Here is a 15,498-nt window from a genome sequence, read left to right as displayed (position 1 = left end):
TTTATGTATAGGATAAACATTAGCAGCAAGTTTGAGGTACAAACTTGGAAAAAAACTAGAAATGCATATTGACTGGTTTGTTACATGGATGATACAGTAGCTGTTCTCAGCCACTGCTAGGCTGAGAACAGTGGCTACATAACATTCTGATACAGGTGATGATGCTGCATGAGGCACACTCATCTAACATTAAAACTGCTCCTTCTTAAAATCAAAGCAAAACCTTATAGTAAAACCACAGACTGTGTTTAAAACTTGTGGAAGAAAAGAGAAATTACTGATGAATCAAAGACGACAGCCGAGAGTAATACTGCCAGCTGGTGGCTTCAGCAGGCTCCTGCACTGCACTCTGCTCCAGCTGATCAACACACAGTCAGTCCACATGTTTCCTTCCAGGCCCAACACACAGACTCACAGCTGAACTGAAGATGAAACAGAACAGAGCAAGGCTGCGGACCACGAGACTCACAGTCAGTCAGCTTCAGTCATGAACCCAACATTTCACATGTTCCTCCTCTTCTCCCTTTACAGGGAGACAATCTTGCTCTCCACATGGACTTGGCTGAGTGTAGCAGTGCATGTGGAGTGTGTGTGTGGATGTGAATTCAGGGAGCAGTACACACAGGTGATGGACTTCCAGTGTGAGGGTCTGGATTTACTTGTGGAATCTGTGTAGGTAAAGGTTGGCGTCGTCAAACAGCGGGTTCTTCACTTCCATCTCTCCTGTCTGAACAACAACACAATTTAATTAACAAGAGACCATGTTTGCTATTTACTGCATGAATAAATATATTTTACTTTGCTAGTTTTGTACTCAATTTATTCAGAGAGTAAAAGGTGTGCTCTGCATATTTAGTACCTGACCATGCATCAGTTGTAGCAATTAATGGCAGGAAAATATTTATGAAATAAAGTAATCTATTACAAACAACTTCTCACTGTTTACTGTGAAAAATGTGCTTATTTGGCTCTGATAAATATGAACAGTTTGAGGCTTCAGGCTGATTTTAGCATTTCATCTTCCTCCTGCGCACAAAGACCGCTAAAGTGGTTTTCTTCATTGTGGGAGTTGAACAGTCTCACAAACTTTCCCAGTCTCTCTTTTGTTATCATTCTCAATGGATACACTTCCCTTAACCATAAAACTGTGGAAATTGAAATTCTGAAAATAAATTAGCTTAATGGAAACACGCCAACTTCAAACACAAAACTGCCACAAAAATGCTTTTTTTTTTTTTTTTTTTTTTTTTTTTTTTACATCACGAGTTACATGATCAACAATTAAATGCTACCACTGAAGCAACCACAAAAACATGACAGAAGGAGGTAGGAGGATTTGGTTTTTGTTTTTTTCAATGTGCAGCTGGCTCCCCCAGAGCTCATGCTGGTCACTACCATAGTTCATTTTCACCCATCAAAGTTCAGACACAGCACGTTAAATAGTGTGTTTGCTCACTGGTGCCAGCCCAGGACACTCGTACACGGTGAAATCTCCATCATTCTCCTCATCTGTCGATGTTCCTGTGTCGGGTGGTCTGAGCTCATCACTGCGTCTGCATAGGTCAAACACTCAGAGTCATTCAACATGTAACAAAGAAAACTCAGACCTGACAAGGCAGAGTGGGCAGGAACAGGAACATGAAGAAACAACGAGGCCCAGCAGGTGACTTACTGCTGCAGGGAAAGCATCTGTTGCTTCTGGTGCTGGTAGTGGTACATCTGGGCACTGTGGGCCAGTTTCTGGTCCCCAGGCTAAAAGACAGCAGAAAGCCAGATCAACAAGCTGCCAAACCATACAGATGACATTTCCTTTGCAGGAGCATGCGTCTTTACTGCACATGTTTAATCTACACCGCTGGCTATAGCGCGGTGGTCTTATAAATATTTGCTTTAAGTAAGCAGTTGCTGGGACATTAAATCATATAAGCAATGAAAATCATTCAGAGGTTTAGAAAGTTAGATTGGAGTTATCAGAGTAGTCCTGTGTGCAGATTAGTTCAGGAACAGATAAGCTTTCCATTAGCAGGAAGTAGCTGCTGAACCTACCGACTTTACCAACCCACTCTAAGCTACTGTTGTACAGTTCAATAAAAACCAAAGATCAGAATGTAACTTTTGAAGTTTAAAGCCATAAGAAATAGAAAGAAATACATAGTTATCTCACTGTTGTCATGAGTGCCACTAAGATTTTTTTAAAATAATTTGTGCAAGCAAATTCACATAAAACATGAACATAAAAGACATGAAATTCTAAGCTGCTGGAGCATAATTACATATTTTGCTGTGTTTTTTCCCCCTACCCAAGTCCTACTCACAAAGTTTACAAAAGTTTGAGTTTCACATGCAGGATAGTCCAACTTTTGAGCCTCCAGATATGCTTCTCTCATCATTCTGAAACCAGAAATCAAACAATGATGAAACACACTTGGAGCTGACAGCCATCTTCTGACACATACAAAGATAGCTAAGCATGCAACAAATTACAGAAGTCTTACCTGACACAGCAGATTCCAGATATGACCAAGACCAGCAAACACACTGCGATAATCACACTGGTCATAACTGAGAACACATAGCAACAGAAGATGAGAGGGAGGGAATGAGCTGCAGGTCTGTGACTGTCAGAGGAAGACATGGTCTCTGGAAGCTGCAGCCTCCACACTGAAGACAGCAGTGTGGCAGAACCAATGGTCTGTAGTGGATCTGCTCAGTCACAAGACATCAAAGCAGGTAACACTCACAAACATCTTTGATCTGAGACGCACAAGTTGAGCTTGTTGATGTTAAAATGTTTCTTTTAGTCAAGAAGATGGATGTTTATTGAATATAGGATTGATCCTGTCTGCACTGAGGATTGATAATCAGACGCATTCTACCTCTTTGCTCCTCTGCATCCAATCCTTGTGCTTGAATTCCAACAACCTGCTGAATCAGGAAGGGGATTCCCTAGCAAAGCTCCTAATGAGAATAAAAACTTCATCTCCCTCAGTGACTGTCATTCTGAGCTCTCCTCAGGGTCACAGTCAGTTCTTCATGGCTAACAGAGACTTACTGAGAAACACTTGGTCATTGCGGGGGTAGGCAGTGAAGCGGGGCTCGCCCAGCTGACCAGGGCTGCAGCTGGTAGTAGAAGATGGACTTGTAGTGCTGAGTGTGATGCTGAGGCTGCTGGGCTGGTCTGTGGAAGATCCTCTGTGTCTGGAGATTGGCCTGATGAGCTGCTCTGCCTTCATGTCCAGGGAGGGTGGGGCTGAGACACATGGAGACGAGCTTGGACCAAACCTAGAAGCAACCATGTTGAGGTGCAGAACTGAAGCAGATGAAGACTTTCAGGTACCTGGCATCCTGGACTCGGTTCTCTGCTCACTGATGATGCCTGACAAGACATCAATCTCCTCATCCAGCTCAGGGTAAACCCTCACCTTACCTGCAGCAAAGCAAAGGTTAAAATCAGACCAAGAAATCAGTTAGTGACTGGGATTAGCCCATTTTATGTTTGACTGGCCAAATTGCTGATTGGCCACAAACTAAAAATCAGACCTATTTTCCAATCAGAGAACCCATTAACAGATCACACTGACAGCACTCTTTGGTCTGGAAGTTGTTATAACAGGAAGAACTTCCAAACCAAACATGTGGTTTATAGTTATAAACCACTATTGATGTGTGGTTTATAAATGAATTACTACTTAGTACTGTTGTGATCTGTGTTTTTCTGTGTAGTTATTTTGAGATTTTCTGTGTTAAGTCCTGTGTCCCTGTGAGTCTCTGTCCTGTCCTCCCTGTTGATTGATTCCAGCTGTGTCTAGTTTACTGATTACCCTCCCTGTGTATTTAAGTCCAACTGTTGTCTTTGTCTCTTGTCGGATCCTCATCGTGTGTGGTTTGTCTAAGTCTTGGTACCAGCCTGTGTCAGTTAGCCATTCAGTAGAACTGTGAAGTCCTGAGTTGGTTGAACTATACAAAGTCATCATAGTAGAACTGTGAAGTCCCATGTCGGCATCAGCTCTTTAAGCAGTCGTTTCCTGTTCAGTTGCTACCAGGGTTAGCCTACCTCCGCTCACCGTGCTGCTGTTCTGTTTACTGGACTGTCGAGCTGTACATTTATCATTGAATCATCATTTTCATTACAACCTGGGTTCTACCTGCGTTCTCTCCTCACCACCTCATGACAAGTACAGAGTCAAAGTTTAGCAGACAGTTGAATGGTGACCATCCATCCATCCATCCATCCATCCATCCATCCATCCATCCATCCATCCATCCATCCATCCATCCATCCATCCATCCATCCATCCATCTTCTCACACACAGTGTGATGTCCCTGTCAAATTAAATTTAGGACTTATTAAGGCCTTTTGATTCTCCTAATGGTTTCAACTTAAGACAGAATGAATTGTTAAAGAGAACTTGGGTAAATGACTTGAATAAATTACTTAATATGTTACCTATTCAATGAAGTTGATAAAGCTTTATTTAACAAACTGCATTTCAGGGTTTACCAAACTTCAACACCGTTAAAGGTCACCATGCATTCGGTTGGCTGCAGGTGTGTTTACTCCACTATATAGTTTTTACTGGACTACAGTCACACATGGTCTCTAACAGAGTTCTTATGTTGCTTTTATGTCACCCTCAAATGTTTCAGATCATCAAACAAGTGTCAGTATTAGTCAAAATTAGTCAAAGTAAATACAAAAAGTAGTTTTAAAATTATAATTTCATTTATCAAGATTAGAAAAAGCTATCCAAACCAATATAGCTGTTTAAAAATGTAATTGCTTGCATTGGATTAACTTACGTTTTGATTCAGTTTTATTATGATCTGAATAAAACACCCCTGACTGTAAAAAGGGGTGTTTTATTCAGACCTAAAACAAAGAAATCACATAGGCTGGCAGATTTGACATGAATTCCTTCTCGTCCAAACCCTTTTCAATTCTTTGGTGGTAATTAGAAGCTATGGTTTGAAATCAGGGCTAATGTTGGGATGCATGAAGTCCTGACCTCCCACTGAAAGGTTCTGCTGTCAAAAACCTCCAGGATGTGCAGAGCTGTACTGCTATGGCTGAGGAAGGTCAGGTTTCCTCCATAGATTGTGTTCCAAATTTTATGACTTCATAATGACATGTCTTTGGAGATTAAATGAACTGAATAAACACTAATTACTCAGCATTCAAAGATCCAGGAAATCCTCACTTTTTGTGTGTAATAAGACACATTACCATTAACTGTTTAAATCTCCTTATGCCGGCTGTTGTGGGCATCAAATGTTCTGTGTAAATAGTCAGGAACTAATCCCACACACAGTCTAGCAACATGCATGTTATACTGTAAAAATATTTCCCATGTTAGAGGCTAAATATCTGTCTCTTTATGTTTGAAGCATAACTTCTCAGACATTTGTGACAAAGTGCTGCACATCAGGGTAAAGATGAGGGAAGGTGACATTCACAGAAGAATAATACTCAGAAACAGCAACATGTTCTGTCTGGACCTCAATCTGACTCAGCAAAAACTGAAATAATACTAACTCAATCTGCCAATAAAGACAGAAGAATTACAACAACTGGGGTTGCTATTAGTTACATTTTACTTCAAGTTTTAAAGTCATAATTTCAGCTAGGAAAGTAAGAAGCTGTGTCTAACTTGTTGCCAGTAGTTTTCCAATCACCTACCTTTAGCAGCCTGAGCAGAAGGAAGATGTCTTCTCGTGTCGACACAGCGGCCATGATGATCCTCCACCAGAGGGTACAGGCAGGGCCCGCAGTGTGAGCTGCCTTGTCGGCAGAAGTGCCGTCCTGCTCGGGCACAGTCCAAACTGCGAGGACATAAGTTAGAACCTGAGGAGGAAGACACAGCACAGGTTGGACATGCTCAAATGTCTCAGGTGCTTAAGTTTTAAATTGTAACATAAACAAGTGTGCTTTTGTTGGAGCCTATTAAGAAGTAGATTAATTTATTTTTTGCTAAACTATTGTTACAGATCCAAGATTATGCGAATGGTAGCTCTATTGTTATTTATTTGTTGTGCTCAGACCCTCCTTGTCAGTCAACCTCCTGCTGTGATTCACTGATTGTTTGATGAAGGAGTGAGGAGTGAAAGAATTTTTCTACCACAAAATTAACGTTTATATTTAAATTTTTTGTATGAAATCAACTCAGAGAGTATTTCTGTTATTTTTTATAAGTAAAGAAAATACTCTTTTTGAAACCAGAAAACTCTCCGCGAGTGCTTTTTATTTTGAGTGAGTCAAAAACTTCTTGAGAAACTACTCTGGCATTTGTTGTTTTTTGGACATTATTATGATGCAAGAGCAGCCACAACAGCTTTATAATAACCATTCTAGACCTTTTTTTTTTAAACAAACAGCCGTTATTCATGCTTTCATTGAACCAATAGTTAAAAAGAAAGTTCTGGACCAACTATATCAGTGTTTCAGGTCTTACAAATAACAATTAGAGTTCAGCATTATGATCAAGGATGCAGAAAAGTATGATTATTTAAAATATACAATAAAAATGTAGGCATTTCCCCAAGTAGGAAATGTTTGAAATAATGTGCCAATCCCAGATAGCACATGATGTTAAATCAACGTTGAAAAATAGTTAGAATCGTTGATCTTTGGTTGAAGTCGACAAAGGACGGTGGATCAACCATCAAACAACCATCCAATCAAACCGTTGAAACTGTGACATTGAATCAACGTTGTTTTGTGGTTGAAATCTGATCACTGAAATGCCGAAGTCTGATTAATGGTTGATTTTTGGTTGAAGACGACAAATGACGGTGGATCAACCATCAAACAACCATCCACCTCTAGCCAAGTAACCAATGTTGAAACTGTGTCATTGAATCAATGTTGTTTTGTGGTTGAAATCTAATGACTGAAATGCTGATGTCTGATCAACATCTGATCAATATTGAATCAATGTCAGATGTATTGCCGCACCCCTTCCCCTCCTCTCCTCCTCATCAGCGCTCTGGGTCAGAGCATTTTATTACTGAGCGGGGGTTATCACATTTAAATTAACCACTGCAGAGGATAGTCGGTGGTGATTCCTTTCTGTACATTTTCTTACTTGTTCATAACAATTCTCACTGACTGTGTGTGTGATATATTGACACAAAAACATCTACAACTTACTACAAGGAGTGGAGGGGTCCACCCCCACCGTTTACATGAGTGGGATGTCCCAAACACACAGCTGCTTCGCTGTTGGCTTGTTGGAAAATATGTTAATTCAATGTTGAATTATCATCACAAAGGTTGCATGTTTGGTTGAGGTCGACAACTGATGGTGGATCAACTATAAAACAACCATTCAATTCTAGCCAATTAACTAATGTTGAAACTGTGTCATTGAATCAATGTTGTTTTGTGGTTGACATCAAATAAATGAAATGCCAACGTCAAATCCAGTGTGTTTCAGCACTGGTCCTCCAGGCCCTACAAGTTTTAGGCATTTCCCTAATTCAACACACATGATATTAATTGACGTCTGATTAACGGGGTTTTGCTGAACTGAAAAAACGCAGGTCAGTTTGATTGACGTCAAGGTTTGGGGAAGAACTACCCAGATAGCACACGATGTTAATTTAATGTTGAATAATGATCACAAAGGCTGCATGTATGGTTCAGGTCAACGACAGAAGCTGGATCAACCATCAAACAACCATTCAATTCTAGCCAATTAACATTCATTGATTGAAATGCCACATCGAATCCAGTGTTTTTCAGCACTGGCACCAGGCACACTGCCCTGCAAGTTTTAGCCATTTCCCTAATTCAGCACACATGATTTTAATTAACATTTGATTAACAAGGTTTTGCTGAAGCATGCAGGTCAGTTTGCCTTGAAGATAAGGTTTGGGGAAAAACTAGTAATCAAAGTGTTCAGGTGTTTTTTGCACCCCTCACCACCGCCTGCCATTCAAACGCCCAACCCCCTTCCCTCCACCCGCCAAAAACACACACACACCTCTTTCCCCCCACCTGGGCCCATCTACCCCTCAATCGGGTGAAACAACTTTAATTTTAAGTGAGGGTTTTTCATTTTTCACATTTTATTTTTTAAAAGATTGTTTTGGCTAGTGGCCTTTATTTGATAGTTAATTGACAGGAAAGTGGGTAATGCAGCAAAGGTTGCCAAGGTCAGGAATTGAACCTGTGACAGCTGTGTTGAGGACTGAGGCCTTGATTGTGGTTTGTGCTTAACCCCTGCGCCACCACAGCACAACCCCTTTTAGGTGAGGGTTAATCACGTTTTAACTTAAGCACTATGTGTTGACAACACTGAGTTGTGATTCTGTTCTGTACCCAGATTCACTAGCGGAACAAGTCAGCGTTGGGCCAGGGGGCGGGGCTAATTACCGGACCCCTAACGAATCACCAGGCCCCTGACGTTTATCGCCTGCGCTACCAGAAACTGTTGAGCGAGGGGCGGGGAGGTTGGTCTGCGTTTTTTGTTTGATCTTTACCCAGGAAACACATCGGCTAAACCGTGAGTGAAACGGTCACTGGGACTGACTAGTATATATTCCATTGAGGGAAAGTAACTTTATCATTAAATAGACCTTTCTCAACAGGCGGTAGACTTTCTCAGTCTATAATCAGATATTTAAGCGACTTGAAACCGCACCCCCAGCCCCCCATAGCTCTGCACCTGCCCAGATTGCACATGATAGCAATTCAACATTGAATTAACATCTTTTGCCAACAAGCCAACAGCGAAGTGGCTGTGTGTTTGGGACATCCCACTCATGTAAATGGTGGGGGTGGACCGCTCCACTCCTTGTAGTAAGTTGTAGATGTTTTTGTGTCAATATATCACACACAAATGGTCAGTAGGACTTTTTTATGAAAAAGAAAGAAAATGTACAGAAATGAATCTTCACCCACTATCCTTTACAGAGGTTAATTTAGAATGTAATACCCCCCACTCACTAATAAAATGCTCTGACCCAGAGCTCTGATGAGGAGGAGAGGAGGGGAAGGGGTGCGGCAAAACAGCTGACATTGATTCAACATTGATTCAACATTGATCAGTCGTTGATCAGACATTAGCATTTCATTCATTAGATTTCAACCACAAAACTACATTGATTCAATGACACAGTTTCAACATTGGTTACTTGGCTGGAGGTGGATGGTTGTTTGATGATTGATCAACCGTCAGTTGTTGACCTCAACCAAAAATCAACCATTCTAACTATAATTCAACGTTTATTTACCGTTGTGTGGAATCTGGGCAGTTTGTTGCAGCCCTCATCACCTCCTCATCTCCCCCTACTCCCTCCCAAACCTCCCCCACCCAGCCGCTCCTCCCAACCTTCCCCTCTTTACCCCTCTCATCCCTTCTTCCCTCCCCCTCCTTGAGCTCTGGGTCAGAACATTTTATTACTAGGTGGGGGTTAATCATGTTTCAAATTAAGCACTACATGTTGAGAACAGTGGGTTGTGATTCCTTTCTGTACATTTTCTTACTTGTCTGTAAATATTATTACTGACTGCATAATGTGTTGACACAAAAACATCTACAAGTCTGTACTAGGAGTTGTACAGTCCACCTCCCCAATTTTACACTTGTGGTTTGTCCCAACCAAAAAGCCACTTTGCTGCTGGCTTGTTTGCTACCGGCTTCTGAATTGAATTCTCCGCTGAGCACTTTTATGGTAAGTTTTTCAATATTACTTTGATCTTAAATGTGTTTATTGAAAAATAAGGGCATTGTTTTGTGCCCATAGTAATCCTGGTTATTTTGGGGCAAAACGGATATTTTTAATAATTGAGGTCATGTCTCCTTTTGTATTATTTTCATCCTACCCACCACTCCAGGCCTAAGTATGAAATCCTGCGAGATTTTGTGGGATTTGAGTTTTTAAAATAGGGCGGGGCCTATTGTTTGGTCTGGGAGAGCATGTGGTGGACAAGGAAGTGTAAGGCTGGCTGCTCCAGGTGGGCTTTAAATTGTTGTGATAGTAATCACTTGTTTTTAACTTTTTATTATGATATGCTTAGGGTCGTGCTTAAATGAGCCTCTGTACCAGAACAGCTGAGTTGGATGATTACATGACCGTCTGCAGCCATCAAGAAGTGCAGAAGGTTGTTGATCATCCACAGATTCAATCCAGGTGAGGCAGAAGGGAAACACTTAACATGTAAGGCAGGTGAAACACTGAACTAAACCTGCTAATGACTGATTCAGTCTGTTGATCCTTGGATTGGTAACTGGTTAAATTGAACTGGACTATTGTTACTTGTGTGGGATCTTTATTAGCATATAGACACTTTTTAAGGAATTTAATCAACTTATTTGGAAATATTTGTAGTTGATGGAAGATTGAACCAGCTATTTGATGGAAGTTTATTCTGTATAAATTATAATTTTTCCAACTACACTATAAATCACCTTTTGTTCTATTTATTTGTCTCTGGTGTGTTAAATAAACCTGATCCTCCCTGAGTTTTATTGTTAGGTTTTCTGATAAACAGCCCTTTATTTTAAATATTGATTCAATATCAATATCATAAATCCTACACTATACTGCAGCTTGATGGGTAAATGCAGTTGTATATGTAAACATTAAGATAAATATTAATGAAAGATTAAGATATTAATTTAACAGTGAGTTTACATGGGGAACTATATGGTTTGTATTTGTTCTCAGACCTGTAACCAGTACACTGTTTAATATTTCATTGTGTTTCAGAACTTTTCAAATGTTTATCATATTTCTAACCGGCACCTTCCTCACTTTTATTTTTTTCAGCTGTTGCTCTGCAGTTTGACCGAAAGCTGACTCTTGAGGACTGCAGCTAAACTGTCAAGAAGTGGCTTCATTACGCACCAGAATGAGAGGAAAACATCACAAGGAATCAAAGTGACACCAACCAGAGTCAAACTGGGGTTACCACAACTTGTACTGTTTCCCTACTTCATACAGTACAAAGCTTAACTTCATGGACTCTGTTCTTCTGTGTACAACATACTGTTGTTTTGACAGTCAAAAAGGAATCAAATATGTTTAAAGATCTGTCCCTCTTTTCTTAAATAAAATGTTAAATCAAACCCATGTTGTCATTTTTAAACTTTTGTACACAGTTTACGCATCATCTGCCAATAATATAGTGTTTAACACCAGTGAAGAAACTTTTAGTGGCATGTTATGTAGACCTATCAGACCTAAAATGTACATAAATCCTTAGCTTTCATTCAATATAAAAACAACCCAAATCTGCATGTACATCCACAGTCAAATGAGTGTTGAATCAACATTGATTCAATGTAGAATTAACACAAATCTGCATGCAGATCCACGTTCAGCTGATGGTTGAATGAACGTTGATTCCTAACTGATTCAATGTAGAATCAACACAAATATGCATGCAGATCCACGTTCAGATGATGGTTGAATCACCATTGATTCCTAACTTATTCAATGTAGAATCAACACAAATATGCATGCAGATCCACGTTCAGATGATGGTTGACTCAACATTGATATAATGTAGAATCAACATTGATTCATAACTGATTCAATGTACTATCAACACAAATATGCATATAAGTTGACATACAGATGATGGTTGAATCAACATTGATATAATGTCAGTTATGGTTGAAACCCTAACGTTGATTCAACATACAAGTCACCGACCACTTTCAATGTTGTTTCAATGTCAGCGTTCAACGTTGATTCAATGTTTCTGGCTGACATTGATTCAATGTTGTTTCAATCATTCTGTGCTATCTGGGATGTTATTGGATTATTGAAAGATTAACTAACTAAATGTTTACCAGTGGTGGGAAGTAACGAAGTACAAGTACTTCGTTACTGTACTTTAGTACAATTTTCGTGTATCTGTACTTTACTTAAGTAGATTTAATAATGGATACTTTCTACTTTTACTCCACTACATTTTACAGTAAGTATCTGTACTTTCTACTTCACTACATTTCTACAAAACTGTCACGTTACTCGTTACATCCAAGTCGCGTTGCACTTTTTGTCCGTTAAAATGTGAAGTTCAGGGTCTTAAGGTGGCGCCGTAAAATCCGAGCAATAACGTGACTTGGTGTCTGTTGTCACCCATCGCCTCCACCTTTACTCGCACGCGGAGCTCAAAGACATGCGCAGTGGTTTCCTCTGAGCGGGAGAATGTCTGTCTGATCGTCAGTAATATAATAGCGCTGCAAAAATCATAAGATATGGCGACATGTAAAACCAGCAGCGCTTCGCTTTCACAGACGGTGGGACTTAGTCCAACTTTTAGCGTCACTTGGAAGGAAAGCTTAAAGAAAGGTAAGATCTGTGGACGTGATGCTAGCAAAGCTAGCTGTACAGAGACACATTTGTTGCATCTGCGATGAAAAAAAGTTGTCACTCATGCACTGAATTATTGTGTGGAGGTGTTGACTGAGGTGTTCATATATGGGACAACGCTGTGACCAAAGTGCAATATAGTGATATGATATTCAGGAACGATCCGATTCTTCTGGACGGATCTTTACTGATTAAATTTATTTCAGCTCCAAGTATTTAATATCTATGTGTTTTATGGGAATGTGGATCTTTCAGATCAATTTGAGAAGCAATTTTGATAGGTAAAACTTTATTTTTTTGTGTCACATAGCGCAGGGTGCTGGTCTTGACTTGGTCTTGGGTAGGTGGTCTTGACTACAACTCTGCTACGTGGCTCCTGGTTGCATGTCCTCCCCCACCCACCTTCTTTCCATCCCCTTTCTGTTAGATTTCTTTAAAAATAAAAGCCACTAGGGGCAAAAAAAGTGAAGTTCATGCTAAGTTAGGACAGGAGACAAGATGTTTCCATCCCTGAAATTATGATGCATAGAATCACTTATCTAAGTCTAAACTATGTTACAGAGAGTAAACATAATAAAAACATGCTTTATCTTTGGCATTGTTCATTAAAATGGCACATTTCTAATGTATTAAAATTCAATACAATTGATTCACTTAATACTGTATTAGCAATTCAGCATGTACTTTTACTAGTTTTAATATTTAAGTATTTTTAAAAGCCAGTACTTTTTTACTTTAAGTACAAATGTTAATGTGGTAGTTTTACTTTTACTTGAGTACATTTTTTGAGTACTATTTTCACCACTGATGTTTACCTATGGAAGAAGATTGGAACAAACCCCCTCAGAATTCTGACTTGAATCTAAAATAAAACATCAGTTGGTGTTAGCCAAATGTTAAGGGTGACATGTTTGGTTACCTGACTCTGGTGCAGGACAATTACAAACACAACACAATCAAAGGTAAGTATAAAGTTTATTTCGAACAGCAGCTGGGACAGACAGGTGAATGGACGGCAACAGGTAGGAGGTGAGAACCAGTCGGGGATTCGCTCTGGTGGGAAAAGGTGAGTTACTGATACGTCGTCTGAATGGGAGATCAATGTGCAACAGAGAAGAGGCAGATCTTACTGTTGGTGGAGATGAGGTGATCCTGGGGGGAAAAGGGATATCCACTGAGACCGAGATGCGACTCTCCAGATGCTGTCTTCCAAGCTTAGGGGAGGAGGCGAGAGACCGTTGGAGGGTGGACAGGCAGGCGAGTGGGTTGATCAGGGTTGATCCAGCAGCGAAGGTGGGCAGATAGGAAGGAGCCAGGCAGGAGATGGGAAGCAGCTATCAGCATGCAGCTGATGGGGATGCCACCGGGAGGGAAACAGAACCAGCGAAGGTTTGACTCGGACCAGGAATGAGAACTCTGAGCGGAAAGAAAAACGGACAGGTACAAAGATACAAACGAGACTGGGACTCACTAGTATCTGTTACCAGGAAGCTCAGGTACCACTAGATACGTAGAACCATCTGGCATCTGCCACCAGAAACCAGCTCCTATTTAACTGCTCCTCCTGATGAGATGATGAGCTCCAGCTGGCTACGCCTGTCTGACACACCCTGCAGGAGAGAAGGTAGGAGACGCACCCACAGCACTCAGCTCAGTGGATATGACAAAGGAGCCCTAATCCTATTCCGTGGTTTACCACTTCATGATACTTTTTCACACTTTTATCAATGAAGTATGACTGTCCAATAAAAATAGTCCCTTCATGAGACTATTTGCTTATAAATTATTGGTCTCAACTGACTAAACATAATTAACAACTTTTGCGTTGATTCTTTACATTATTCCTTTACTCTGGATTTATAAACAACAAACGTTAAAAGAATTATTCCACATTTATTTTTTATCAACCTGTTTTTAGCCAGAGTTGGTGCTTTACAACTGGATGATTTATTTACAATACTTACTATATACTTACCAAACTTATTTTCTTTTTTGTTATCAGATTGTAAACTCATATTTTACAAAACAAGCAAGGACAAAATGTTTTCATAAAAGTGTATTTATTAGAATATCAAACAAGCAGATAGCCAGCCCATATCTGGGGGATTATGAACAAATATTCCTACAATTTAAGTTGATAAAACATGAAGAGACAGTGGCAGGTCAGCAGGAGGAAGACTGGGAGATTCTGGGAAGCTGCATCCAAACATGGAGCTGAGGCCTCTCCTCCTGAACAGCTCCCTGCCTGAAACAATAAAAAATAAATAATAATGAAGAAAGTTCACACTGCACATAAGAAGCCAATTGAAGGGAAGTGTATATTTCTCTCTTACACACACACACACACACACACACACACACACACACACATACACACACACAATAATATGAATTTACAAACTAAAAAAATTCAGAGGAAGGGAATATTAGTAATTGATATTGAAAGAAATATTGGGCAAAGTTTACAAGATACTAACTAACATCTTCAGAAGCATCAAAATCTCCAGAGAATATTGTTATATTTGATACACATATCAAATACAAGCACATTAAAAACCTCATCTCGCACTTTGAGCCGCTAAGAACAATTAACAAGCAGCGGAAAACGACAGAGTGACTTGCTGAGATCAGGCCATGGTTAGCGGGGAAGTGTGTCAGCCGAGCCTGAGCTGCCGAGCCATGTTAGCGGAGCTACGCTGCTCCAAAAGAAGCCTCATTTTGGATTAACTAAGTGGATACATAAAGCTATGAAGGCTACTTTCTCGCCTAAAAACATCTTAAAACAACTTTTTGTGACAAGTTAATAGTGTACTCACTTCTATTTACCACTGCTGGCACAGTGCAATTGAAGCCATCTTGCTGGCTCAGGTCTGAAGACGAGACAGGTATGGCTGCTGGCTGGTGTGGAAAGCCCCCATGCTCTGGCTTTTTAAAATAAAACAAACTAAAATAAAAACTCAGGCTATTCTTCTTGAGTGACCAAATATCCGTGAAACAATCAAGATTGTCTGTCTGCATTCTATATAATGTCCAAATGGCCCCTGTGTAAGCGGCAGGGCTGGCCCAAGCCTCCATGGGGCCCTGAGCAACATGTGGTTTTGGGGTCATGTTAGCGGAGCAATGGTGCTCCAAAAGAAGCTTCATTTTGGATTAACTAAATCGAAAATAAT

The 15,498-nt window shown here is 40.2% G+C and overlaps 1 protein-coding gene and 1 long non-coding RNA gene across 3 annotated transcripts in view; both read right to left on the bottom strand.

Annotated features, from left to right (window-relative positions):
* Window positions 1-15,498, bottom strand: part of npdc1b (neural proliferation, differentiation and control, 1b) — a 36,359-nt gene that overhangs the window by 2,337 nt on the left and 18,524 nt on the right. Inside the window, exons 2-9 of one of the 2 annotated variants that reach the window (XM_088009184.1) lie at window positions 5,679-5,843; window positions 3,338-3,427; window positions 3,053-3,250; window positions 2,496-2,562; window positions 2,316-2,391; window positions 1,673-1,752; window positions 1,457-1,553; window positions 660-727 (exon numbers count right to left, since the gene is read on the bottom strand). In XM_088009184.1, the coding sequence (XP_087865310.1) occupies window positions 660-727; window positions 1,457-1,553; window positions 1,673-1,752; window positions 2,316-2,391; window positions 2,496-2,562; window positions 3,053-3,250; window positions 3,338-3,427; window positions 5,679-5,843 (841 nt within the window). Of the gene's footprint in view, window positions 1-623; window positions 728-1,456; window positions 1,554-1,672; window positions 1,753-2,315; window positions 2,392-2,495; window positions 2,563-3,052; window positions 3,251-3,337; window positions 3,428-5,678; window positions 5,844-15,498 lie in introns of both variants that reach the window. The other variant, XM_088009185.1, reaches the window with a different exon arrangement.
* LOC106910003 (uncharacterized) lies at window positions 13,289-13,950 on the bottom strand. The gene is made up of 3 exons (XR_015764343.1): window positions 13,800-13,950; window positions 13,459-13,676; window positions 13,289-13,381 (listed from the first exon to the last, which is right to left on the bottom strand). It is a non-coding gene; the product is annotated as an uncharacterized LOC106910003 (long non-coding RNA).

Source organism: Poecilia mexicana, unplaced genomic scaffold, assembly GCF_051168715.1.
Source record: "Poecilia mexicana isolate PSO_F unplaced genomic scaffold, ASM5116871v1 scaffold_9, whole genome shotgun sequence".
NCBI classification, from domain to species: domain Eukaryota; kingdom Metazoa; phylum Chordata; class Actinopteri; order Cyprinodontiformes; family Poeciliidae; genus Poecilia; species Poecilia mexicana.
The sequence above is the reverse complement of the archived record's forward strand: the minus strand, read 5'-3'. Positions and strand labels throughout refer to the sequence as shown.